Source organism: Calidris pugnax, unplaced genomic scaffold, assembly GCF_001431845.1.
Source record: "Calidris pugnax isolate Ruff unplaced genomic scaffold, ASM143184v1 scaffold14, whole genome shotgun sequence".
Classification (NCBI taxonomy): Eukaryota; Metazoa; Chordata; class Aves; order Charadriiformes; family Scolopacidae; genus Calidris; species Calidris pugnax.
In genome coordinates this window covers 12883077-12909901 of record NW_015090793.1, presented here as the reverse complement: position 1 = coordinate 12909901, position 26825 = coordinate 12883077, and the positions used below count along the sequence as shown (strand labels likewise).

At 45.0% G+C, this 26825-nt stretch overlaps 1 protein-coding gene across 4 annotated transcripts in view; it reads left to right on the top strand.

Moving 5' to 3' along the window:
* Positions 1-3425: 3425 nt before the first annotated feature.
* SLC4A11 (solute carrier family 4, sodium borate transporter, member 11) overlaps positions 3426-26825 on the top strand; it is a 101041-nt gene continuing 77641 nt past the window's right edge. For 2 of the 4 annotated variants that reach the window (XM_014936019.1, XM_014936018.1), the window contains exons 1-2: positions 7581-7922; positions 21141-21191. In XM_014936019.1, the coding sequence (XP_014791505.1) occupies positions 7697-7922; positions 21141-21191 (277 nt within the window). In that variant the 5' untranslated portion in view covers positions 7581-7696. Of the gene's footprint in view, positions 3503-7580; positions 7923-10163; positions 10551-21140; positions 21192-26825 lie in introns of those variants that run through there. The other 2 variants (XM_014936020.1, XM_014936021.1) reach the window with 2 other exon arrangements.

Here is a 26825-nt window from a genome sequence, read left to right as displayed (position 1 = left end):
AGCGCTCCAAAACCAGGAGCTGCTGTCTGGTGGTGTCCCCCTGGGAGGGGGGTTCCCAGCAGGACACTGTGCTCCCTCTGCTGTGCTGCAGCACTTAGTGCATTGTCCTGAGAGTGGGCTGTGCCACAGGACCTGCCTGACACATCACTTGAGTTGCAGTCAAAGCAGCAGCAGGAGAATTTAAGGAGGTTCAGGGCATAAATTAGAATAAAGCAGCTCTGACTGCAGGTATGGTAGTACTTAATTATTTATTATTTTTTTTTTTTTATCCCATGAGCTGCTTCTTTGCTTTTGCCTAAAGCCTTGGCTGTGTCACAGCCATGGGAATCCCAGCACAACTTCATGCATGAGTACTGGAGAAGAGTTTCGCTGCAATGCTTGGGTCCACCTAGTGTTTCTTTCTGGGCTCCAAACTCTTGCAGTCTCTGGCACTAGCCCACCAGAAAAATCACAGTCTTGGCAACAGCATCCTGCTAAAAAGCAAATATACCTGGTATCTGTCCCTGGCTTGGTGGAGACACGTGTGTCTTCTACTCTGCTACATGGCTGATCCTGCTGGACCAGGCATTCAGGTCCTGTATGATCTGGTTGTGAAGGCAAGCAGAAATCCACTTCCTGCTGGATTCTAGCCCCAAACCAGCTTAGGTACAAAGAGCTACTTAATGCCAATCAAACAGTAAAGAAGAAATAACTTGCTAAGAGAGGATGATGAACATCTGCCTTGAAGGAAGGTTGTCTTTGTGCATAAAGCTTGTTACTTGCTGGAGGGGGATACACAGATGAGGCTTCTCAGAAGCTGAAGGGATCAGTGTAGGGTGTAACTCCTGATCCTTGGATCTAGGTCCTTCTGGGTGATTGTGCTTAGCTGGGACAGTGGAGACTGCTTGCAGAAAGCAGGTCTGGAGATCCTGGGATAGACATCTTCTGTCTGGCACCATCTGATATCTGCTCTGGTGCCTGGCATCATATCAGATAAGCTGATACCTTCCAGAAAGCTGTACTGATGATGGGGCTAATATGTCTAGCAAGGGACACCTACTACTATTTCACCATAGGGAAATAAAGTTTGAGGTATAAAAGGAAATTAATATGGGGCCCAGTTTTCCACTGCTAGCTGTGGGCCCTTAAGATGTAAGTCTTGGAGGACTTGTACAAACCCCTGCAGGAGACTTGTATGAAATATAGCCTTGCAAAAGTGTCCTTGCATGCTCTTGCATAGAATTCTGTAGTCGTCTCCTTTCTGGTCATCGTCTTCCAGGAAAAGCTAACAAGGTCACCACTGGGGAGACTGGGCTCCCAAGCACAGGAGGTAACTGGATGCCATGTGTTCAACTTGTGCAAGGGGTTAAATGTATTAAATGTGTACCACTAAAACAACTATTAACTTCTGCAATGTATGCATCTTCCAAACCAACATAACTGGATTAAAACCAGATCTCCCCATTCTTCTGTGACTTTTTTGGTGGGGATGATTTTCTCTTGTCACCTGAAGGAGATGGCACTTAGCATTTGAAACTGGAATATGAATTGATTCCCTGAGGTTAATCTAGGTACTAAATAAGCATGAATCCTCTTTTCTCTAATGTTTTCTGGATCTGTACAGTATCAAAGTATCAAATCTTGGCAGGGGGTTTCACACTTCCAGATAAAATGATGTCAAATGGTTTTCTAGGTAGTTTTTTTTTTTCTGGATGTTATTTGCTGATTTAGAGGACGGGGAGAACTCACTCTGCATATGTTGCCTTTAGACCAAGATCTGTAGCAATCAAAAGCCAAGATGTCTTTAAGATTTCTTTAACCTTCACCTCTAACTTGCAAATTTCCCAAATTGCTTGCTGCAGCTAGATCAGTTCAGTGATCCTTCTGGAGGAAGGAAAGATTGGGAAATGGAGAAACAAACTAGTCTGAGTCCAGCCTTTATGGCAGTGTAGATATTTATCCTAATATGATACCGTGTACAAACTGGAGGCAATGCAGATGTCCTCTTGCCAGTCTCTAATTGCCACCTTGCTTTTATTTCAGTGGAGGATCCCTAGGCTCATTTGCCACTTCTCCAACTGCTTTGTATTCAGTGCTCCTGGTGTTTGCACCTACCTCCTGGGGAGAGTGATTTGAGCAAGGAGGCAAAAAAAAAATAATACCAAGGCTTACTCAAGCTGTGAGCAAACAAGGTAGCATTGGCTGGGAAAAGCTCTCTCTCACACACACACACAAAAAAAAAAGCAGCAAAGTTTGCAGAAACTTAAGAATTGTGCCAGTGTTTTCTTAAAGCAAAGTTGACAGGTTGTAGAGCATCACTCTGCACCTGCTTTTAAAAACGTTGCTGCATTATTGTTTTTGCTGCTTGGTTTTGAAAAGAAACTGGGGGTATATTGCTGTGCTGTACCCCAGGGGTTCATTTCTAAACCCAACTGGCTGCTTTTGACTTGAAGGTGCCTACAGCAGGCTACTTGGGAGGAAGTTTTGCAGTGGCAGAGAACACGGGTATGGATGATGGGGCTCTGTGGTACATCAGCATACTTCATGGGAGAAGCAAGATTTGTCAGCGTGGTGCTTCGTCATAGCTCTGGAGTTATTGGTAGCATCTCACCTGGTAACACTCCTGGTAGCCTTGTGTTCTTGGGAAAGTGAAAACTGTTGGGTGTTTTGTTTCTGGAGTGTTGTTATATATATGTATGTGTGTGTATGTATATAATTGGCGTGATGAGGCTCAACACAGGAGGTGGTGATGGTGGGGAACAGACATTAACTCTTGCCTTTCGAGCGCACCCCGGGCAGTGCCCGCAGGGCCTGGGCAGGACCGGGCACGATGGGCAGGGGCTGCGGGGCGGGCGGCGCTAGGACCCGGGCAGGGGTGTGACACCGCTCCGTCCCTTCCCCTCCCAGCTCCGCTCCGACACTTTCTCTATTATTTTTGGCTTTTGCTGTCTCTCTCTTTTTTTTGTTTGTTTCTTTTTTCGCCCTCCCGGTGTGGGGAAAAATAAATAAATAACTCGAACACCCCTCCCACACCCCCACACCCCCCCCCGAAACCACAAGAAAGCCCGAAAAGTGTGGAGATGAAGACGGGATGAGAGGAAAACCCGCGGCAGCCATGGCAGCGAGACGGGTGTTCCACCTCCAGCCATGCGGTGAGAGGCGACGCTGCCAGGAGCCCGGGGACGGACGGGGACAACAAGTGTGATGAGTTCTGCCGGCACTTTGCGGGGCGTCCCTCCCCTTCTTTCAGCCCAGCTTTGCCTTTTGCGGCAGCGGGGAGGGGACGGGATGTGATGGGGAAAGGGCGGCCGGGAAGGGATGGGGATGGATCCTGCTTTTTTCCCTTCTTGGAAGGGTGCCGGGGGGTCAGAAATCTGGGATATCTTCCATCGGCATCGTTGCTCAAAGCTTCCCCCCCCCGAAACCACAAGAAAGCCCGAAAAGTGTGGAGATGAAGACGGGATGAGAGGAAAACCCGCGGCAGCCATGGCAGCGAGACGGGTGTTCCACCTCCAGCCATGCGGTGAGAGGCGACGCTGCCAGGAGCCCGGGGACGGACGGGGACAACAAGTGTGATGAGTTCTGCCGGCACTTTGCGGGGCGTCCCTCCCCTTCTTTCAGCCCAGCTTTGCCTTTTGCGGCAGCGGGGAGGGGACGGGATGTGATGGGGAAAGGGCGGCCGGGAAGGGATGGGGATGGATCCTGCTTTTTTCCCTTCTTGGAAGGGTGCCGGGGGGTCAGAAATCTGGGATATCTTCCATCGGCATCGTTGCTCAAAGCTTTTTGCTCAGGATCCTGTTGGTGTCGGTGGGGAGGTGGTGACACCCCCCCAAATCTGGTCTCTCCTTGGGCGGCAGCGGGATGTTCCAGCCCAGGGAGCGCAGATGCGGCGTGAGAAGAAGTACCCGGGGATGCAGGAGGGATGTAGACGTGGTGGCTTCTTGTTCTGGGGGTGTCCCCGCTTCCCTTCCCCCCTTGTGGTACTTGTTTATACCCCAGGAGGGGAAGCAGGCACGGTGTGGGGTTTAGCTCTGCTCCGGCGCTTTGCTTGCGGCTGCCTGACTTCACGTTGGTAATGGTGTAAAAGCCGCGATAAAAAGAAAAAGAGGAAAGAAGAGGGAAAAAAAAAAAGGTGAAACTATATGGCTGAAGCTGAACTAGTGTAAAGGGCTTGGGGAGTCGTGTGCATTGGCAAAAACCTCGGCGATGTGCTTTTTTTTTTTTTTTAAAGACAGGGAGAGGGTGGGTTTAAACGCCCTTTGAAATGCACGTTGTGATTTGCGACAAAACTTTAAAAGTCATTTTCTGAAGTGCTCCCCCGCCCCCCCGCCTTACCAAAGGAAGCACTTCCTTAATCAGCATGGCTGCGTTAGCGCTGCTTTGACACTACATTAAATGACAGGGACTTGGGTTCGTGTAGGAAAGTTTGTTCTGGAGTCAAAGCAACTGTAGGTGGCACAACAGCTTTGCTGCCCGCAAAGCAGCGAGCGGGAGGCTGGTCCTCAAACTCCTCTGGTGGATCTATTCTCAGGGAGAATTGTGCCCGTGTTTCTCCCCCTCCTGGTTTAATGAAAAAGTTTATTTCAGATCTGATGTTCTTCCTCAAAGGTTTCTTCTGTGCTGCTGTGTTTCATGTCCAGGACTGTCATTGAATCTCTTGAGACCTGATGGCGTGGACTGGCTGTCCGTCACCAATATGCACGTGAACAGCCTCTATTGGGGAACACATTTTTTCCCCAACATGCAATGTTTGCAGGACTTCTCATGTGGGTTTTCTCTAGGTGTGAACGTTGCCTTGTCCCTCCTTTGCAGGGTTACTCTCCCTCAAAAGCTGTAGCTGAAGCATGGGATAAACTGCTTGACCCAGGGCTGGGTAAATCCAGTGGTGTTTCAGCCTTCTCACCTGGGTCGCTGTTGTGGCTGGTTGTTTTGGAGGCTGGAAGGAAACGGTGATGCAACACTTTAGTCTTGTCTACACTGCGACCTCAGTCATTGCTGCCACCCCTTTGAGTGGCACGTCGCCGTTCCCCTGCTTTAATCGAGATGCGTTGGCTAATCCATCTCAGCCAGAGCCCTCTACTTATGAAATATCTGTGGCTTTTATACGGTTGCCACTCTGTAAGAATTATGTACCACAGAGGAAGTTCCTCTCTGGCTCTTGTGTTGTTCCTTGGCAGTTTGAATGCTTCAGCTTGTTTAAATGAGCACAGCTAGAAATACGAGTTGGGTTTTCAAACGGAGCACTCGCTTGACTCCCCCGGTGGCATAAGACATCTGTATGTGAACTTGTAGCGCCTTGACTTCTAGTAAAGCTGTAGTAAATCACTTAGGGCTGTAAACAGTTGTTAAAGCAAGTTTTATTTTTATGTTGAGTCAATGTGAAAACAAAAATGTCTTGGTTTTAAAAGCAAAAGGATCCAAAGTTGGAAGCTTTCTGTGTTGTCTTTTAAAAAAGTGTCAGTGAAACATCTGATATTTTCTGTAGAAGGGAGCTTAAGGTTAGGTGTGAAGTTGGATTTTAGTCCAGAGTAATGGAACTTAGCCTGGAGCTGTTTTATTTGCCTGTATAAGACTGAAACCTAACCCTTGTCCTTGCAGAATTGCAGTGATGCACTGCATACATACTTTATGCCTAAAGACAGGTGCTAAATCACATTACCTAGGGGGAAACTGTTCTGGGTTTTTGTTCTTTTTTTTTTTTTTTCTTTTTCAGTGAGTAATTCTAATACTGTGCTGTGATTTAAGTGTCTCTGGGAAGCCACAGTGATTGCTATCCTGAAGCTTTCTATTGCTCTGGCTCAGGTGGCACTTGAGTTACTTCTTCGTAATGCAAAACCACTGGGTTTCGTATTCCTAATGCAAAACCATTTCTAGAAAAGTCCTGTTTCTATGTGGGATTTCTCTGAGAGTAAACAACTCTCTGGGACACTTTAATGACTCATCATCATGAAACTGTCATCTACCCTCTAAATATGTAAATTACTGCCAAACATACCAGCAGATACCCAGCATATGTTAAATCCACGCTACCTTTGCTGCTGACAGTGGCTGAGGCGTGGAGTGGTGCTGTCACTGCCAAAGGGGGTTAAGGAGTCCACTGAGATGGATGCAACGCAGTACAGTTAAAAACTGGGAATGCTGAGGCAATTCCTTGAGGTTCATCCCAATTTGAGTCTGAGCAGTGTTTTGTGATAATGAAGTCTGCAAAGCAGCTCCTTTCCCTGGGTCCTAGGACCTAGTGAAACCGAAAAACTTTTTTCTTTTTTTTTTTTTAATGTAATATAACTTTCTAAATATGATCTAGTATAAGCTCCCCATAAAGCCTTTCTGCAGAGCATGGTGACATGCTGGCCCGGAGCAGAGCACTGTAGGCTTCTGCATCTGTCAGTGCTGGCTTCGATATCAAAGCGCTTTGCTGTCACTTATAACTCCATGGGTTTTTCTATTTCCCCCTTTCTAAATTCATCCCTGGCTCTGACTTGTGATTGGAAAAAAAAAAGGCACTATGAAGGGCTTCAGTCTAACTCTGTTACTGAAGCAGGGACTGCACGCTCTGGTGGACTAGTGGGAGCTGTGATTTGGGTGGGGTGTGGAGGGAAGAGAGTCCAGTTTCATTCCTCGTATGTGCCTTGCTGAGCAACCACAAGAAGATGGGGAGAAAAGCATGAAAACGTGGTGTAAGGCACTGGAGTGGGTAAGACTGACTTTATACGTGTGTTGGGCAGGAACTTTTTTTTCCCCATGGGTGCTTTTTAGCCCTCTAGGTTTGAGGGACCTGATGCAAATGGCAGCAGACGGGCTTGTGGGGCTGCGGCTGCCCCAAAGGCATCCCTGCAGCCGTACCATAGTGGGATGAATGGAGGCTAGTGATAATGTGGGCTTTGGCAGGAGGGGAAAAACCCAGATGTGAAGCTGGTGGAGAAAAGATCTCAGCTGGTCAGTGCTTGGAGCTGGGCAATCTTTGTCTCAAGATGCTGCAGGTGATTTTGAACGGCAATGGTGATTAAGTGAGTTATTGCTGGGAGCTACCCACTTGTGGGGCAGACAAAGAGTGGAAAACTAGGAGGGGGGCAGTCTTGGGGTGAGGATGAGGTGGCCTTTCTCCCCTTCTGGTGTTGGGGCATGTGCTGACACCCTGCAGTGGTGGAAGCTTCCACTTGACCTCGCTCCCTGGGGAAAAAGCACCCCACAGGTGCCCAGAGGGAACAGTGTTGGGCATCCCCTCGCCTGCTGCCATCGCCTTTTCTAGGAGTTAAACGCCTCTTCCCCCTGCTCCGAGGCTAATTGCGTCCCTAGGGTTTAACACGCGTGTGTTTGTTTTATTCAACGTGTTGGCTGTTCCCACCGGAACAGGCTGATTTTATATTTTTTATTTTTTTTTTAGGGATTGGGCTTTTTTTTTTTTTTTGCTTATTGTGCACAACAAGCTACTGCACAAGATATTCGTTGGGGGGGGGAGGGAGGAATTGTAGTAATGCCAATACTTTTTGAATATTATAAACCTGGCTTATCAGCCCGACGCAGAGCTGGAATTTGTCTCTTCCTGTGCTGCATCTCTGCTTTCTGAGAGGGGCGTTTAAATACAGGCTGGAGACGCAGCCTTTCCAGTGTGCTCTGCTGGGCTGTGACAGCAGCAGCGGGGCTGCTTGAGCGGCTTTCTTTTTGCACTAATTCCGCTCCAAAAAGGAACTTCTCGGGGAGAAGGCTCTGAGACTGCATGTCCCAACAGTACCCGCTGAAGGAGGTGAAGGGAGACGCGGTTTGCTTTGTACCTGGCTCTCCGATCTTCTCCGTCCTGATGGAGCCAGCTTCTTTTTGCTACCCCCGGCTCACCTTTCTCCGCTCGCCCTATGGCCAGTTTGGGGCGAGCGCTGGCTCTTCGCAGGATTTGGCCCCGTGGCCGCAACGTTTGGTGACGCAGAGGTGGACTGGGCCAGTGGATGGTGCGTGACCAGGGATGAAAGGGTTGGGGACTGGAGCGGGGTGGTATGGGGTAGCGGAGAAGCCCACCGAGATCTGGGGGGGCTTTGGAGATGGTGGGTGAGGAGGGTGGCAAGAAAGATAGGACTTGTTGGATGTGGTGACATGGTTGTGTTGATGCACTCTCCTCTCAGACCTCTCCTGGTGGTGCTCGCTTGGCTGCTGTCATCTCCACCGAGGAGCAGCTCTGGTCCGTGCTGCACCCTCGTGCCCAGGCAGGCTGGCCAGGGAGAGCTGATAAACAACCTCAGCATGGAAAAAAATAAAAATAGAAACTGATCTTAGCCGGTCTTTTGTTTCATAAGCTTGTTCACTTGCTGAAATGAATCTGTCAGTGTTTGAAACCTGAAATACCTGCTGGAGGCTAGGCAGGCTCGTTTCACCTTTAGGGTTGTGATGCTGTCAGCTCTGTCCTTTAAACTGTTATTAAAGGTATCAAGTGTGTGGGTATAGAGGAAGGTATTAAGATCCTCTATTGTAGATTTGCCTCGCTACAAGGAAGTACCTCCAGAGTACCAGGTTGGTTGAAAAGTTTACATGTTGCTTTACTGCAAAGAATCTATATGGAAAAACTCTGTAAATCCTGCTGTTTTAGGCGCTGAGCCTTGCTGTTAGTGCTGATCCCAAGAACAGGAGTCTTGATTGTAAAACTTCTTTTGGAGAAGCTATTGAGCTTGATGAGATGAGGTCCTGAGCAGCCTAATGCAGCTTTGAAAGTGGTCCTGCCTGGAGCAAGGAGTGGGGCTAGAGACCTCCAAGAGTCTCTTCCACCCTCGCATACTTTATGAATTATGGTATCCTTCCTTTACATCTTATTAACAATTTGAATATGATGTGCTTTACCTGGAAAAGCTTGTCAGGTGGCATGCAAAAGAAAAAAAAAAATAAAAATGGAGGAGACTGGATGAGCAGTCTCGGCAGAGAAAATGCGTAGGAGGTGTTTAAAAACATGCATTGCCTGTGGTTTCATGCAGCGGAAACAAGTCTGTAGCAGGGACTGAAAACAGGGGTATGTGGCTCTGACTGAATCCCTCAGCTAAAAGCGATGCCTCTTCCCGAGCCGTGCCCTGCCTCGCCTCGCTGTGCGCTGGGAAACCTTTGCTGCCTCCTGGTAAATATGATCACTGGGAAATTTTTAGTTAAGTCACAGTAACTGTCAGAGTTACTGTAGGGGAGTGACCCAGTCTTGCCAGCATTTGGATAATTCACTGTTTATTTCTGCTTCTTTTTTTCTTTTGAAGGTTCTGCCTTTTCTAAGGCTGACTTGGTGTTGCTTTGGGGAGTTAGGTTTTTTCGCCTTTTTTTTTTTTTTGGCCAGCATAGACCATTCCTCCGGGCTTTAAATATCCAGCTGGGGGAGACTTGGCTTATTGTTATGAAAATCTTGAATTGTAAGGCAAGTGAAGCAGTAGAATAGGCTGGAGGAGGGGGAGGATGTGGCATCTTCCCTCCAAAGCTTTTTAGGGTCTGCATACCCTTTTTTTTTTTTTTGGCCAGCATAGACCATTCCTCCGGGCTTTAAATATCCAGCTGGGGGAGACTTGGCTTATTGTTATGAAAATCTTGAATTGTAAGGCAAGTGAAGCAGTAGAATAGGCTGGAGGAGGGGGAGGATGTGGCATCTTCCCTCCAAAGCTTTTTAGGGTCTGCATAGTCAAGCCCTGGGCTTAGATCTAAGTTTCTTTGGATGAGGTGAGGTCTCTTCAGCTCTATTTTCCACAACTTGCTGTTATAGTACAGACTTACTGCCCTGCTTCTCGTTGCCTTATGCAGGCTCCTCATTGAATGCATGTGTTAACCCTGGCACTGCTGCTGCCCGTGCAGCTGAACTGTCATGCTGGGGAGCATGGAAAAAAAACATCGGAGCCCATCTCTGCAATTGGGCAGGCCCCGTGCTCCCAGAGTGCAGCACCTATATCTTTAAGAAATTTGCTATATCTACCTCTCAGCAGCAGGTTTTCTTCCCTCCCTCTCTTCTTTCTGCATCTTCACATCCTCTTGTTTTCCCTGTACTTCTCTCTGTAAGGTACAGTATCTTCTCACTTCAGTTAAGCCTGGCTGCTACAAAGCTGCTTTTTTTTTTTTTTTTAAGGAGGCACGCAAGCTTTCTCTGTGCAGCATCCAGCAAAAACTGTCGGCTCCGAAGAGCAGGGTCACTTTAATCATTCTATTTTTCCTCCTCGCTACCAGAGGCGAATAGCTCAGAGAAGCAGCGGGCTCTGGGTGGCTGGAGGAGGAAGCCCAGCCGTGGCCGGGGCTGCGGTGGCATGCGGAGCAGCGCTGCTTTGCAGGCGTGAAGTTAGCGGCTCGCCGGCATCGCTCCTCCGGTTGGGAGAGCTGGGTTGGAGGTGCCCATCTGGGAGCTAATGGGTCACGCTCTCACTCCACCCATTCGCCACTCGCCAATTGGAAGTGAGGGAGAAAGATGCTCTGGATGGATTAATGTTGGAGCCATTGAAAAAGCAGGAGCCGTTGCCGCCTCAGCCACCTGAGCAAGTGGCATTTGGGAACAAGTGTGGTGGCTCAGGGGGAGCAGCCAGGAGGGGAGCGCAGGCTGTCTGAACAGCATCTCTAATAAAGAAGTAGTGCAGGTAAGTTGTGTTCTTAAAAGAAAAAAAAAAAAAAACAGAAAAGAAAACCAAAAACCCAAAACTGAAGCACTACTGTTGCTGGGTGATGCATTTGGATAGGAAATCTAGAAAACCATCTCTGCCAGCTCTTTAATTATTTAATTCACTAAAGTAAGGCAGTACTTGATGTATTTTCAATGGGCTTTGCTGCTTAGTGATGATATCTATTGCCTGTGCCGGATGTCTGTGTGCTGTTGTGTTTAAGGATGGAGAATACCTTCTGAATTCAATTTACATTAACCAGAGTGCTGTCTTTCAGGGTTTGAATTTAGTTTCAAGATATGCGTGGGGAGATGGGCATAAGGGATCTTACCTGTTCTGGTTTTTCTCTAATTAATGCTAAAACATCCTAACAGCCTGTCTGCAAGGCTTTACATACTGATGTTTCACGTGGGGAAAGTGCAGTGTTGAGTGAAAACAAAATGTATATATGTAATCTGTCTAAAATGCTAGCAAACATCATCCCTGTTGCTGTAGCCATGGAAGCCATGTAGACGAACCATAAACAATGTCCTAATGAATAACACTCTATCATGGATTGTCAGTCTGTGATTATTTCACCACTGGACTGGGGCATTTTTATTTGGAGTTGACAATGGACAGCAAAATGAGATCTGGTGTGGCTGGCTGTCCCACCACCCGTTGTGGTGGTGGTATCACTGCTGCTGTTTTGTGGGTCCTAGATATAGAAACTCTATGGGGTGATTTGTGTTATCCTCCAAAGCCTGTTGTGATTTAAAATACCCATTTCTGTGGGGAGGGCAGCTGGGCTGCCCTTTGGGGATGCTTTGGGCTGTTTTCACTTTTAATGGCAAGGGGCGGTTTTTCTTTCAATGTCTTGCCTGGAACCACAACTGAAAATGTGTTTGGTGGTCAGGTGGCAGTGGTCACTGCTCTACTTCCGTGTCTTTCCATGTTTTCCCTGTAGACCTTGGGTTTGATCTAACTTTTGGGGTGGATTTGAGCTGGTCTGCTGTTTCATCCAGATGCTTTTTGAGGGTTGGTAGTAGGAATGGGTGCAGGAGTAATTTCACTACAAAGCTTGGACCAGTCACTGCTGCCTCTTTACTAGCTGTTTTCATTTCTGGTGGCAATAAGGGGATAAAAACTTTACAGCAACCCACTTTGTTCCAAAACATGATCCTGGTACCCTGGGGGGATGCTGGAGTGTGAAACTGAGGGTGCTGGAGCATCACTTCCACCTAACCCCAAAGGAGAAGTCTTATAGCTACTAGTTTACACCTTGCAGCTGCTTAATTTTTATGGTATTTATCACAACTGAAACAACGCAGGGAACAGCTCCCTTCCTCTGAACAGCCCCAAGGAAGTGAATTGTTGATAGACTCTCTCTTGACCATTTTTGCATGTTTTACACGGTACTGCTGCAGATAAGTGGCAGGTGGTGACCTCTGGAAGACCTGCCTGTACAAGGAAAGCATTTCAGCAAAGAAAAATGTCTAAAGCACCTTTCTGAAGCCACGCTCAACCCTGACCAAGATTTGGGGCCATTGCAGTATCTCTTTTTGATTAAGAGTTATGAGGTTTTTGATAGGGCCCTGCAAGTGAAAGAGCTGTCTGAATAGCTGTCAGTAAGAGTTAATGCTTTCTAAATTATTTAAATGTTTCAGGAAAAGTCTACTGAGAAGCCTCAACTGGTCTGTTCTTGGGCCTTTGCCAGCTTGTGGGATCTCTGGAGGTATTTGCTTTCGCTCCTCTCTATGTAGCACTTATGCAAGAAATCCTTGCAAGTCTTAAATCATTTCCTTTTCTTTTTTTTTATTTAGAGGGCCCAACAAAATGAAACCTCCCCCTTCAACCTGGGGGGAAAAAAAAGGCAAATAGCAAAAATTGTCTGTCTGCCAGCCAAATCCCAAAGTGGTGGCGTTCCCCCACTTCTCTGCTTGTCCTGCTCACCTATGAAATGCTGGCCAAGAAACCTGGTGGAGGAGGAAAAGATACCGTGTTAGGAAAGCAGCTGCACGGCTCTCCATTTACAGGGCCGCTTCCTCTTGCGGCTCACCTCTGGGAGGCACCCTTGGATATTAATTGTTCGGGTGGTCTAAATTGTGATGAGTCAACCTGGACAGCCTGGTGCTGCTGGCAAATCTTTCAGTGTGCATGGGGTTGGTTTTTTTTGGGGGGGGAGGGGATTGGGGGGAGGTCTCTGGTAGCTGTCACTGCTGCAGCCAGAGGTCTTTTATTAGATGGTTTTATTGTGGTGGGTGCTCTGGAGGAAGAGGGGAATTGTTCAGTGCAGTGAGGAAGATGCTTTGAAAGCAGACATGTCTGATCCCTGAGCCTGTGCGTGGGTGTGTGTTTGCCCGGGAGTGCGCAGGCAGGAGGATGCTTCCTGCTTTATCCTTTCAATATGATGCTTTCTATTTTCACAGCCAGCGATTGTGAAAATTAGCTCTGGGGTTTCATTTACCAGAGTGACCATGGCATGATTTGAGACCTCCTCACACCATTTCCCTTCATCAGAAGAATGTCCAGCTCCTTACACAGAACCCCTGATTTGGTACTTTAGTGCCTGCTGAGTTGCAAAGCTATGAAGTTGTGTTTTCTGCCTGGGTTGGGACCGGCATGCCAGGTTGGTCGCACTTTAATGGAGAGTTTGGATAGATCCATGGAGCAAGGCTGTATGTCCAAGTGACTAATGCACCACGGGAGAGCCTAAGAAATGTTAGAGGGCTGGTGTCACATCCTCCAAAAATCAGAGAAATGGGACACTTCCCAGGGGCGTTAGAGATGTTTAGTTTTAGTAATCCACAACTCTTAGTCCTAAAACTGGAAATTTGGGGGAAATGAAATCATTGTGGGAAGCCAAGAGGTGGTGAAAATCCTTTAGGCGTGTTACTTCTAGTAGCGAGGCAGGGGAGACAAGCAACACATCCCTGCAATTCTGTGGCAAGAAGAGGATGTTAAACTTTAAAAGAAGTGCTCGTTACTAACAGAAACATTCTTTTTAAGGCTTGTTAGAGGACTTGGTCATGTCTACACATAAGGAGGGCAAAGCTTGTGTCCCTGCAGGTGCTCAGTCTCTTGGCTAAAGCAGCAATTCACTATTGGATTGGGCTACTTAAAAGCACCTTCCTTCTCAGTGCGTACTCTAGCCAATGCTTTATCATCTTCTAAAAGCTTACTAAGGTGAAGGGTTTTGGAGTAGGTTTAAATCTTCCTGGGTTATGTCTGTCTTCTAGACTGTTTTCAAGACCTCAAAAGTTGATTTCTTGTAGGTGTTTGCACACAGTCGGTGTAGGTAAAACAAAAAAATCCCTGCTTTATTACAGAGTGGTACCAACGCCTGTTGGTATACCTGTACTGCTACCTGCATTAAAGCTCTAGGCATGCCATGTGATGAGCCCTCATCCATCCTTCAGTGTTCGGCTGTGTTTTTCAAAGGCTTGATAGTTTTGTGAGGAGGAGGATAAGCTGAGAAGTGGGGGGCAGCAGTGCAGAAGGTGACTGTAGATAGATGGGGGTATCTGCTGGCTGGCTGGAGTGTGCCCTTAGGCTGTTGTCACAATGACTGGGACGTGGTTAACTCCTTACTCTTCAAATACTACTGTGGAAAGCAGTATTAGGGAGCTATTTAGGTGTGTGATGGGCTTGTGGATGTAATTGTGGGGAGGAGGAACGCAGCTGGTTCTTTGTGGAGCTTGTCGTGGGGCTGTGCTGAGCTGCTCTGAGCAGCTATGCCACTGAGATGAATAAAGGATAAGTTGAGGAAGGACAGGGCTCTGGTGTGCCCTGTCAAAGAAGGGTTTATCCCTGTCAGCTTCTGCTGGGGTTGAAATGTGGATGGATGTGTGTCTGCACTGAGAAAGCACATGTGGTGCTTGCAGGGGGACCAAGGCTGTAAAGCTGCAGTGAAGAGGGGTCCTTTAGTGGATCTTGACTGATATACCTTGAAGATAAAACTCCCTGGAACATAACAGTGCTGATATTTACCATTTAATGGCTTTTAAAAGTTCTTTTTACCCCTCTTGAGGTTTTTTCCATTATGTTTTCCTTTGCCTTTATCAATGCAAACTGGTGCTTTCTTGGGAAAGGTCTACGTTTGGGCTTGCCACAGTCAGCAGTGCTCATACGCTGTATTTACCAGGCATTTTCCTGCCTGAATATTAACAAGCACGCCTTACCTTATACTTCCTTGAATTACAGTGATTGGGTTTTGAAACCCTGACTTGTGTGGTTTGTTGTTTGTTTGTTTGGTTTTTTTTGTCACACCTCTCTCTGTGTAGAGGAAAACAAGTAAAAACTCAAGCTCTTGTCCTGTTATTGCCCAGAGCAGCAGCTTGGGGCATGCTTCTCTGCGCTGTCACCAGTGTTTTCCAGTTGAAGTATGTAGGAAGGGATCAGCTGCTTAAGGTGTAGATAAAAGTGAGAAGTAGTAAATTAAGGCCAAATAGCTTTTTGCATGCTGCTGTCCATTAATTCTTGATGGCTTGGGTGGCTTTAAATAATTTGCAGCAAATATCTCTACCAGGAGACCTTGCTGTTCAGTTCTTCCGTGAAAACTGCCAAAACCCTCATGTTTTAAGAGCACATGTGATGCTCTGTGGGAGGATCCTGCAATATTGATATATCAGGAACTGATTAGCTAGTCAATGTGATCAGATTTGCTATCTGTCGAGCTCTTTTGCTATTCTTCTGCGGTGATGCAGTTGTGTTACAAAAGGAGTTTGAGGCTTCCTCATCCTCCTGCTGTTGGGCTATTGCTGCATACAGAGATTTTTAAACTTAATTGCAGGCTCCTTTCAGTTAATGCTCCACATAATTAAAAAAAAAAGTTATCTCCTGTAGGTTTCCTTTGGGATATTATTGCTTCTGTGTGTGGTGGCTTTTTTGTCCTCTTAAATCTGTCTGGTTTTCTGCTGACTTTGGGTGGAGGAGGGAAGCAGCATTGTTTGATTATTAGGTATCTGAAGCACATAAATTGTGCTAATTTGCTACAAATTGCATGAACCTGGGTGCAGCTCCCTGGTCACTTCTGCTGCAAGACCCCTCTTTTTCTGTGATGTTAATTCCCGGTAGGGTGGAGAGAATAAACTAATAAGAGTGAGCTCTGAGTTGAGTTTTATACTAAATACCTAGTCTGATGGAGCCTTGGATAGGGGCAGCCTTGTCATCTTTCCCTGGAAAAAAGTCTCAGATGAGACAATGCACTTGTTCAAGCTGGACTTGGCTCTGGATCTGTTTGAGGTAGTGCAATTAACTGCAACATTCCCCATCACGTGGGGAAGGTAGTGCCTGACTATTTAAGGGTAGCGATGGATGCTTTTAGCAAACTCCTGAAAGTCAGCTTGAAGTGGCCAAAACCTTGCTTCAAAACTAAAGCCGTATGTGTCTTCTGGAAAGTAGTCATGGTTTTTTTTCCAGATAACCAGGCAGCTCAATCTGTCATGCTGAGAATTGATAATTCCCCCTGAGAGGAAATTGGGAAGCCTAAAGGCTTTTACAGCTGAACAGGTGATTTTTGTTGCCACTTCTTCCTTAGAGGCTCAAGTGTTTTGCTTTATCAGCTTTAAGGGAAGACGTTGCATTTGCTGATGAGTTTTAGAAATGTCCTCAGTTTCAGCAAAGCAGTATTGAAAGAAAGATGACGAAGATACCCAATGTTTTTCTATCAGTGCTTATGAGGTAACTAAATGCTCCAGACCTACAGCCTGCTTATATTCAGAGACAACCCAAAAGCAGCCCTTATTAAAGGGCCTATAAATGAAAAAGAAGTACCTTTCAAATAACTCTTTCAAAATGGTGTTATCTCAAAGTAAACTCCAGTTAAATATTAAGACGCTAGAACTTGGAGAGCTTTAGTGGAGAGAAGTCATAAAAGCCAAAGTCTTTAAGTACAGCTTGTAGAAAACTTGTTAGAGAGCTATTTTGCTTCAATATAAGGCTTGTGCTGCAGAGGACTGTTTACTTGAAAGATGCCAGCAGCAGAACATCGTAATTGAGTTACTGAAGTATCCAGAGAATGTGTTTTTATTTGTAATCCACTAATATTGCAAGGCTCAAGAGAACTTATTACTAACCTTAAAACAAGAGAGTTAAAATGGGTTATTAGATCTGAGACACGTTTCCCACAGGAATTTAATAATAGAAGATGGCATGGTACGGTTTTGTCTGTTTTTGTTGTTAAATGCAAATGTAAAAATGGTAAGAATGTAAGAAATCAGGAAGTATGCCCACTTCTGGTCTGATACTTCCCACTGCAGTTCATCTGTTTTATCCCAGTCTTAAAACCAAGCACCTCAAACTACAGCAAACCGGATTGTCCTACCAGTTAAGAAGCAAACTTCATATACCTCTCCCTTGGTGGCTCTTGCAGTTGCTGCAATAGCTTCAAGACAAAGGGTAGTGACTTCTGAAATCTTAATCTGTATCCCTGAGTCTAGAGAAATAGGCATTGTTTTCCATTTTGCAGCACTTCAGTGCTTCAGCTCATCACTTTTACCTTTGAATTCAATGCTCATGAAGTGATGAGAAACTAGTCAGAAGCTTTTCTTTGAAAAATCAACTAAGTAGTGACACTTTTAATGTCTGTCTGATTTACTATTATCTAATAGACATCCCTGTAGGGAATAAGGTAGGATGGCAGTGGAAACTTATTTACTGGAGTAAATTAACTCTTAAAACTGAAGAGCACTGCTTAAATTGTCAAAAGAGCTATACTATGTACTTTGCCTGGCAGAGAATAGAAGATGGTAGCTTGTTCTGTCTTTGGACAGGGAGAGCAATTGGAAAGTCTGGTGGTTCTTGCAGGTGTTGGATGAGAAAGCAGACTCTGGAGAGTGAGGACATAGACCTCTCTTGAGATACTAGAAGTACAAGAGTGCATTTGCTGTGTTGTGTATCTTAGCTCCTTAGGGTAATGCTTTCCAGCTTTGTCGCTAGAAGTCTGACCTTGTGTCTTGCTGAAATTGCTTTCTTTGTGTTTAATTGCTGAAATCTGAAAGAAAACCTGAGGGAAAGGAACTAGTGACATCGGTTTGGATCTGAGGGAAGTGGTGTGCTGGTGTAGAGAAAGTGGTAAAAGTGATTTCCAGGCTGTAGTCTCTTCCTCCAGCCTGCAAAGGCTAATGCAGGGGCTGATTTATGCTTCGTAGAAACTCTTCTGCAGCTTCAGGCAAACCCTGGAGTCTTGTAATGTTCATCTCTAATGTATTTGGAGACTTATATTCCTGCCCAGGATTCCCCAAGCTAAACAATTGCATTGATTACTGCGGTGTTTTATACCTGCCCTGTGGTTGAGCTTTTTTTTTGTTGTTTAAGAGTGGAGGTGAGATGGGGAGAGAAAATACAGGTTGTGTGTGCGCATCAGGCTATGGGTATGTACCTTGCTGCTGGACAGAAGGGGACTCTTGCTGTCAGTTCTGCACAACTCAAACCCGTTGTTCCTGTCTTCAACAAACCATGTTGAAGGAGCTGAGATCGTGGGTATTAATATCCCATAAGCTGTATGGAAGGAGAGGTGCGTGGAGCCTGCTGATATGTTTACCTTGTGGACCGCTACTGAGGATGCACTTAAGCACAGTCTGTCTAGCCTTGTCGTTACCCAGCGTCCCATACGCATAAGCTACACTTGCTTGTGCTAAAATGATTGAGGAAATATGGGGAGAAGATGGCTGATGCATAAGGAGGGAAAGATATTAATTGTCCTCTCTCCCAAATATGTCTCCTTTGTTTTGCTTAGTTAAAAAGTTAGATGGTGCTTTCTCTAGATTCTCAGAGATAGATAATGTAGCTCCCAATTTACCCTTCTTCCTACCTTTACTTCTGCTAATGTCTTGACCTTTAAGCTAGTCCCATAGCTCTCTGCGTGTGTCTGGACTTGTGTAAACACCCCCATCACCTTTTACCTCATGGGCATGTTAAATACGGTTCCTGATGTTAATGTGCATAGCCCCTTCCGTGGGGGTTGTAGCAACTCTTCAAAAGGCTCCAACAAGACTGTTTTGAAGTCTGAATCCTGTTGGTGCTGTGGGACAGTATTACGTAGGGAAAAGACAAATTACCAGGGCTGGACTTCAGCCAGGACAGAGTAGGGTGAACGCCTGACTTTTTTTTCCCAAACGTGCCATTGCATCTTTAATTACAAGGTTAAGACCTCTGTTTTATGACTCATCTGAAAAAACAGCACCTCCAACATAATTGCCTGAGCATGTTGCCTGGGGGAATATCGCTCATTAGTGACTCAGAGGGATGAGTGCTACCTAATGAAATGGCACTACCTGTTGTAATACCCCAGCCTTGCCCTTTTCATGCCTTGTCCAAGCAGTGACCGAAGCGGAATCTCCTGTAAAGGTGCGATGTCAACCCAGGCAATGCTGCAGTTAGAATGTATTCGTAATGAAGAAAGCAACCAACTCTGAATTCCTGTTCATTAGGCATTATCAACCCATAGAAATAGGTGTGTTCAGTTAAAGAAAAAGTAAACAGTGTCTCATTTTGCCTAGTGAAGGATGAACATGTTGCTTCAGGCTCCCTTAGAAGCCATAATGGAAATGAGAAATTGATATACCATCCTGGTGGGAATGTCAGTTCCTTGGGTAATCCGACTGCCTAGGCGTATTTTGTTTGTTTCTCTGAAATACGTAAATGCAATCATTACACAATAAGAGCCTCTTTAAAAAACTTTCCTTTGATCATTAGCATGCTAATCAGTCTGGATGGATCTTCTCCTTCCCTTCCAGGTGGAGGGAAACAATTGACTTGTGTAATGGGTGCCCCTTGGCCACAGTGCAGTGCATTTGTTCCTCCAACCCATTGTTTTGGGATGAACTTGGAACATTGTGTTTCTCTCTTGGACCAGACACTTGAATTGCCCTCGGGTTTGTGTGGTTTTTTTAAAATAGTCATCAGGGTGTCCCTCCAGGAACCTGTGCAGCTAAATGCTATCTGCAGTGAAAGGTCTCATCCACCCTGGGTTGTGACAAGTGTTAAGGCTGGAAGGTGCTGCCATCAGTGGTGTGACTCGTATCCGTCTGGGACACAAAGGCTCCTGATGGACCAGGATGAATTATGATGCTTGAAAACGTGGCACACTGTAAAGTGTGGGGGGAAGTACATAACCAGTAAGCCAAAAGTTATGGGGTAGAGAAAGTGTCTTTGGGAAACTGTCTCATACCTCAAACGAAAAGCAGGAAGCCTAATCTGTAGAACAATAAAGCAGGCAAAACCTCTTTCCTTGTTGGCCCAAATTCATCTCAGGCTTGCGTAGGTAATGTTTGATTAGCCTAATGAAGTGGGGAAAGACAGAACAAATCTATTCCTCTTTCTGATTGCATTTTGGCTAGGAAGAAGCACATAAAGAGGCAGCATCTAGTAGCAGATTTCGAAGGGACTGCTTTGGTGACTCCTCCTCAAGGCTTGAAATAAAGCGCTCTGTTAGCTCACTGTAAAATAGGACATGCACCTGTACAGAAAAGCTGGTACTTCTAGCCCACGCAGTCTGAACTGTCAAATACTGTTCGTATTGAAAACAGCCAGGCTGGGCTTGGGTACCAGACTTTGATTACACCTGAAAGCAGGTGCTCCTATGCTGTTTGAACATCTTTTTGCATGGTAAATACCCAATTTGCCAGCAGAATTAATTGCAGAACTGACTCACTAACAAATAATGTTCCATAATGAATCATGGTGATTTGGTGCTGGTGCTGCTGTGTTTGTGGGTTCACTTTGGTCAATGTAATTTCCCATTTGTGGCTTCCAGTGAGACCCCCTTGGTGCAGATGGTGATTGTTGCAGGACCCCTGCTCAGAAAGCAGGCCAAGGAAGGCTACAGTCTTCTGTCATGGCCTCAAGTTGTGCGAGGGGAGATTCAGATTAGATACTAGGAATTCTTTTTTCACTGAAAGAGTTATTAAGCATTGGAATGGGCCGCCCAGGGAAGCGGTTGAGGCACCATCCCTGGAGGAAACATGGTTTAGTGATGGTTTTTTATCAGTTAGGTCGATGGTTGGACTAAATGATCTTAAAGGTCCCTTACAACCTAGACAATTCTATGATTATGTGGTGCTTATCTTTAATTGCCAAGCCCTGTTTTGGGATATCCTAATGATTAGGAGCAGCAAAATAGGACGTGGAATCCCATTCTCATCTGAACCACATTGTTTTCCTCTAAAATAAACTGGTTCTTTTTACCTAAGCATGAGATACAACCTAGACTTCGTTATGATTTGTATTTTTTATAAAAGCCTCACAGATGCTTAGTGCTTATTATTTTTAGATGTACTTGTTCAGGTTTGATAGGTTATTGAGATGATCCGGCTTGTCCTGATCTTTAGTCTTGCTGTGTTGTGGTCCCAGCCCGGGATGTCTGAGGCTGTTAAACTTTTTTCAAGCAGTGACTGTATAGGATATTCCGGTAGATGCTAAAGTAAATAAATAAAAGGTTAAAATTGCCACATCCAGGAAAATCTGATGCCTGCAGTATTTTGGGGCTGGACTTTTGCTGTAATCCCGGTTTACAGTGAGTTTAGCAGTAAGGCAAAGACATTCAGCATCTTGATGTTTCTTAAGCTTCTTTTTTTCTTGTCTTTCTAGAGTCTCCACCAGCAGCGATGTCAAGAAATGGATACTTCTTTGAAGAGAGTGGCAAGTATTATTTAACATTTTTGTGCATCGTATCGCCATATTGGAGGGAGGGCTGCGAGACAGGGTTAGCTGAGAACCTGAAACAGGTGATATAAAATCCATTTAGCTTGAGCAGCATGCAAAGGCAGTCTTACATGATAGTTGTGTAATCTTGCACTAGAAGCAAACTCTGCGTTTTTAAATCCTGTAGATGTTCTAGATATTCAAAGCAGTAAGCAATCATCTTTGCATTGTCATCAGTGACTATTATGGGTGGCTCCTTGTTTTTCAGGTTCTTTCGTGGTGTTTTTCTGTAGTACAGACTGGCAGGTGTATTCGCTTGTCTGTTTCTGGAGTGCAGATCATGTGTGGGTGTCAGATCCCTTTGGAGACATCCTCCCAACAGCATCAGGCAAATGTTGGATGGCTCTGGTAAATGCATCTTTTAGTCCAAAGTGCTCTCTGAGATTTTTCTTTGAAGCAAGATTAAGTTGTGGCATTTGAAAACTTATATCATCTGCCTCAAAGGTGGCAGAGCTCTTGGAGATACTGTACTCATAAAGGGCTAAAGTATCATATAGCCAAACTTGAAGTGCAGTGAGGTCCCGGCTTCTCTACTGGTTTTGGAGAAATAGCATGTGTGTGGGTTCTAAGGGAGAGATAATGTTGAGAGCTCAACTTAAGAGCAGATGTTTCAGGTTGTAGTCTCTAAGGGCCTGGGGCTTCTTGCCCTGGAGAAGGTGCAGTGCTTGCAGGATTCAGGACTTGCAAGTAGAAGACTAAAATGCTCAAGTTATTTAGGCCTGTAGATGCTTGTAGCTGTCACGGGGATCATCTTTCTTTTTCCAGGGGCCCAAATCTTAGGTTAACATCTGGGAATGGGAAGCTGAATGTCTGCCAGATGTCAGCTGCAGTAGATCTAGCATTGCTATTGACAGCACTTCCTTTGGCACTGGCTCGCTTGCCTTCTCTGGAAGTGTTGTATGCAGCCAATTTCTAGGAGTAAAAAGATGAAACTGGAAGCAAGTGCTCTCATCTCTAGTAAGAGGTCTTTTTCTGAAGGCTGGATTTTGTTGCAGAAGGGCAGGCATTATGCCTGACCTCAGGGTGGTTTTATTTCTTTGGTATTTGCAGGTTTTCCAAGGGCACATGGGTCATGAGGTCTGGGTAGCTCTGTTCCTCTCTTCCCTGGCTTGCTTGGGATGTGGTTGGTGCTTTCTTGAGGACTAGGAATGTAAGAGGGTGATCCTGGTTGGGACCTGGAGAAGGTGACTAAGCCTCCAGCTTCTGGCTGAGAGCAGTGCTAAGGGCTTGGTGATAAATGCTGCTGTAGAATTTGGAGGAAGGACAAAGGTGGCTATCTTCTGGTGCCACCTGCTTCATCCCAAGCCCTCCTGCCACAGGGAACACAAGCACAGCTCTCTGTCCTAGCATCTTACGTGGAAAGGTTTTACATGTACCCTGCCAGGACTCAATGTCTTGTCTTCCTCAAACTGTCCAAGCAAAGCAACCAGAAAAAATGGGGATGATTTTAGAGCACGTTTGTAGTTGTGGAATTCCTTGTGCAAAGCTCTCCTATGACACATGCTTTTTTGTCAACTTGGTGCCATGGTAGTGAGCATTTATTTCTGCCCTATTTCTGTTATTACTGAGTTTCCTCCTTTGTCTTAAGGAGATGGTACCTTAGAACTACCATTAAGGACTAAATGAAACTGTGTATGTTTCTTTCCTGTTATGCTTCTGCATGGTTTGGGGGAAGGAGGGAAGGTGGCTTGCAAGTTCCCCTTCAGCCTGCATGCAGTATTGAAGGCTGTATTAATTGTGACTGAAAATACAGTTGATTTCTTGGCTACTTCAGGCTCAAATCTGCTGTCATTCTTGTTCCTCATTACAAACTGACCTTTTTTAAAAGTTCAGTTGCTGTTGAGTGATGAGTCACCTTCTACTGCCTGATTTAACTGAGAGCTTGTGTGCTTCTGCACAGAATACATGGGCAGCACATCTCAGGGCTTGCCAGTGTGAATATTTGCATCCTTCTGTGAAGCAGTGCTTTTGGCTCTCTGTAGAGAAGTTTCACACGCTCAGATGCTTGAAGACTTACCCAAAAACTTAATCAGGGCTAGAGGAAATGGTAGAGAAAGAAGTTACCTTTTCACATAGTTTCAAAACTGCCTGTTTTGAAATGGAGCTGCGTAATCATTAAGCTGTTTCTTGGCACCACTTGTTCAGATCTGTCAGTTCGTTATGGAGACCAAGAGATGCTCTTGGCCCACCTTTAAAATAAAAAAACCTAATCCCCTAAACTGTGTGTTGGGCAAAGGAAAAAATAAACCTCTTCCTTTGATTCCCTTAACACTTACATTTTTCCCTTTTCTCAGTTGAGAAACATCTCTTGATACTATTGCTTTTTGTACAGTTGAGCTTTTTCTTATCTCCTCCTGAGATCTTGCATATACATATGGTTTTCTGTATCCTTAGTAATTAGGATGTTTTTGTTTCTGACCATATCTGAGGCTCTGTTCAGAGACTGTGTCTGTCTCTGCCAGCTAACTTTTTTTCTTACCCTTGTTGTGTTCTCAATAGCAGCTGCAGCAAGGCTAAAACTGAAAAGATGAGACTTCAGTTTTAGTTTAAATCATTGTTGTGAGGGTAATCCTGGCTGCAGCACGAAAGCAGTGCTTTTTAAGAAACTCCTGGATATTTACTGTTCATAATAACTTACTGAAGTATTTAATAATTTGTTGTTATGTTAATTGCTGAGGAAAGCTCAGGAAGGACTTTCTGGTGAATTAATGTTAATATATGAATATTCTGGAAGCTCAGAGGATTGTTACAGTCCCAACCAAGTACCAACATGCTTGATAACTACTTTAATGGCTAAAAATCTGGAAAGTTAATCAAAAGAGCTCATGTCTTTAGCTACAAGTTCTATTTTCCAGCATACTGTTTTTTCCATATTGCTGGAAAAACTTGACTGAAAACCACTTTTGTAGCCTTTAGTGCATTGCAGAAGGTAAATGCATGCACTATAGCTGGAGGGGTGGTGGTGGGGAATTTGTTTAGTAACTTGCTCTGTAGAGGCAATATTAAGAGGAAAAATAAGGAAATAAATTTGACCAGTTAGAAGTTTCTGATGGTGTGGTGGCAGCAGGAATGATGGCAGCTGTTGGTCATATTCTGTTTTCAATCCATATATATTGTCCTAATATCGTAACATCTGACATCTTGCTGTTTTTACTCATTCTTTTGAGTCTGTGGAACAAGCCTCTTGCAGAAGCAAATGAACAAGATCTGGCACAGCCCCGAAATATTTGCTGTCCCCCTACCCACCCCACGAGCAGACTGTGTGTTTGTCACTTGAATCTACAGCAACGTTGTTTTGTCAAATGAGTTTTCTTTCTGGCAAATTTAAGTAACTAATGAGATGATTGTGTAGAACCAATCCAAACCTGAAGATAATTGGAGTCCTGATGAAATGCAGCTCGGCAATCAATGTTCAGAATAACTACTCATCATTGCCTCTTGGCTGACAGCCTCCTGCACCCTCTGTGGTGGGGGAGTATCCAGTGCCTGCTACAAGTAGATTAAGTTCTAAAGGCATTGGTGTTAGCTGTAAGTGATTAAATTCTGCCAATGATGAGCTTTTTTATTGACCCAAGAAGTTTCCCTGATAAGACACCAAACTGGAGGACTTCTAGTTCCTCTTGCAAAATCCAAAGGAAGGAGTCTCAGTATAGTGCTGGGGATATTTGAATTGTTGTATTGTTTTAAAGCTGGTTCAACAGATATTGCAGCATAAATTTTTGTCTTCCAGAGCAAATCCCTCACTGCTTGGTCTCCTCTGACTTATTAATTGGTTTTGCTGGCACAATAAATTGCAGTTGTGTTGAAGGGCCCCAAGGCCCCAGCCTGGCTTGGGATGTTTGGATATATTTTATCTGCTTGTTTTTGGTTTTCAGTTTGCAGTTCAGTTTGGTATGTGTGCTGTGGGTTTTTTTTTTTTCTTTTTTAAATTTGTCTTTATCTGTCTTAGAATTGTTTGCCTAACTAGGAGATCAATCTAAATGTCTTTGTGAAACAAATCCTTTCGCAATGGGTTTCCCCTGATGAGATGCCCAGTTTACCAGCAGGAGATGCACTGCTGCTACCTATGTAGGGCCCAAGGGGGTGGCTTGCAGGTCTCTTGCAGATTTTTGTTTCTGAGAAGTGTGTATCAGGAGGCCTATAATGAAATGAACGCTCCTGATTTCTGTGGGTTCTGGTACAGAACTGAAATTCCACGTGCTGCTGTGTTTTGTAAAAACAAAACAAAAACAAAGCCCCACTGAATTACTTGGATTATTCACAACATTTCCTAGAAATCTGGCTGCAAAATACAATACTGGAATTAATTCAAAAGTGCCTGGGTGGTTTTTTTTGTAGCAGATCAGTTTTTTCAGTTCTGTTATGAATTATTGCTGAAGTGGCAGGGGAAACTTTGTTTCCATCTGGCTCTTCATGACAAAAGACTGACTCGAAGTACGGTTGAAAACATGTGACTAAAGTTATGACTGGCCATTAGTGGAGGGGTCTGTTACTTAAAGGATGCAGGTTCTCGTCTTGGTGACACCTGCTAGACGCCATCTCTTTTTAGACAAGAAGAAATGGTGGTTTAATCAGTGGTCTTGAAGCACTCTGGAAGCTTAGGTGATGGATTGATATCTCCATAGCAGGTGGCTGTTACTCCAAAAGGCTGCAAGCCCATATCTGATGGGCTCTCAGTGACTGCTGAAGAGCCAAGAAGGATCACCCAACACTTCCCCAGGTCTTCTGCCCCTTAAGCTACCTATGGAGGGGCTGGAATTGGAAGACACTTCTCTAAATTCCATCAAGATGACCCATAGAAGTTATTACTAAGTCAACTATTATGGGTTGGTAGACTAAAGGAGGTTGACAAAAAAAGCATGGAATGTAAGCTCTAGACCCTTCTTGCCCATTAGTTGGCGGCGCCAAACCCTCAGCAGTCCAACAACAGTCTGTGGACAACTCCCCCCCAAGTTGTCTTCTCCTGGGCTGGTGTAAACCATGTCCACGTGGCTGCCTGCTACAGGATGGGTAAATCTGCTTAGGACAAAACCAGTGAGCCTTGCCAGGGAATCTCTCAGCTGTGAACTGAAGGAAAAGCTTAAAATTCTAGCAAGTATCCAGCTGTATGCAGAACTACTTTATTTAATCAGTGTGGCTTAAATTTTTAATTTCGTGGGAGACAGCTTTACAAAATGTGACTTGATAGCAGCGTTTGGAGGGTATTGCTCTGTGGCTACAGCACTGCAGTTGTTCTTGTCTGTGAAATGGAGTAATTTGTTGAGAAGGAAGGAATTCTTCATGACTGCTTTTCAGACTCCTGTGACTCAAAACAATCTCCAAACTTCAAAGTTTAACCTCAGCAGAAACATGTAAAATTTAGGCAAATAGTTACCTGAAAGATGCTGTTCTAGCAATACAATTGCTCTTTTCTGTCTGAAAAAGGAGAGCTATTTTTGTTAGTAGGTGATCATGCTGAAATCGGCATATGAGATGTGACCAGAAGCCTGCACTGATGAGCGTGTGAAAGTAAGATGCTGTTTAAACCCTTTTTTTGTAGAATACTGTGCAGATTGGAGAACTGATAACACT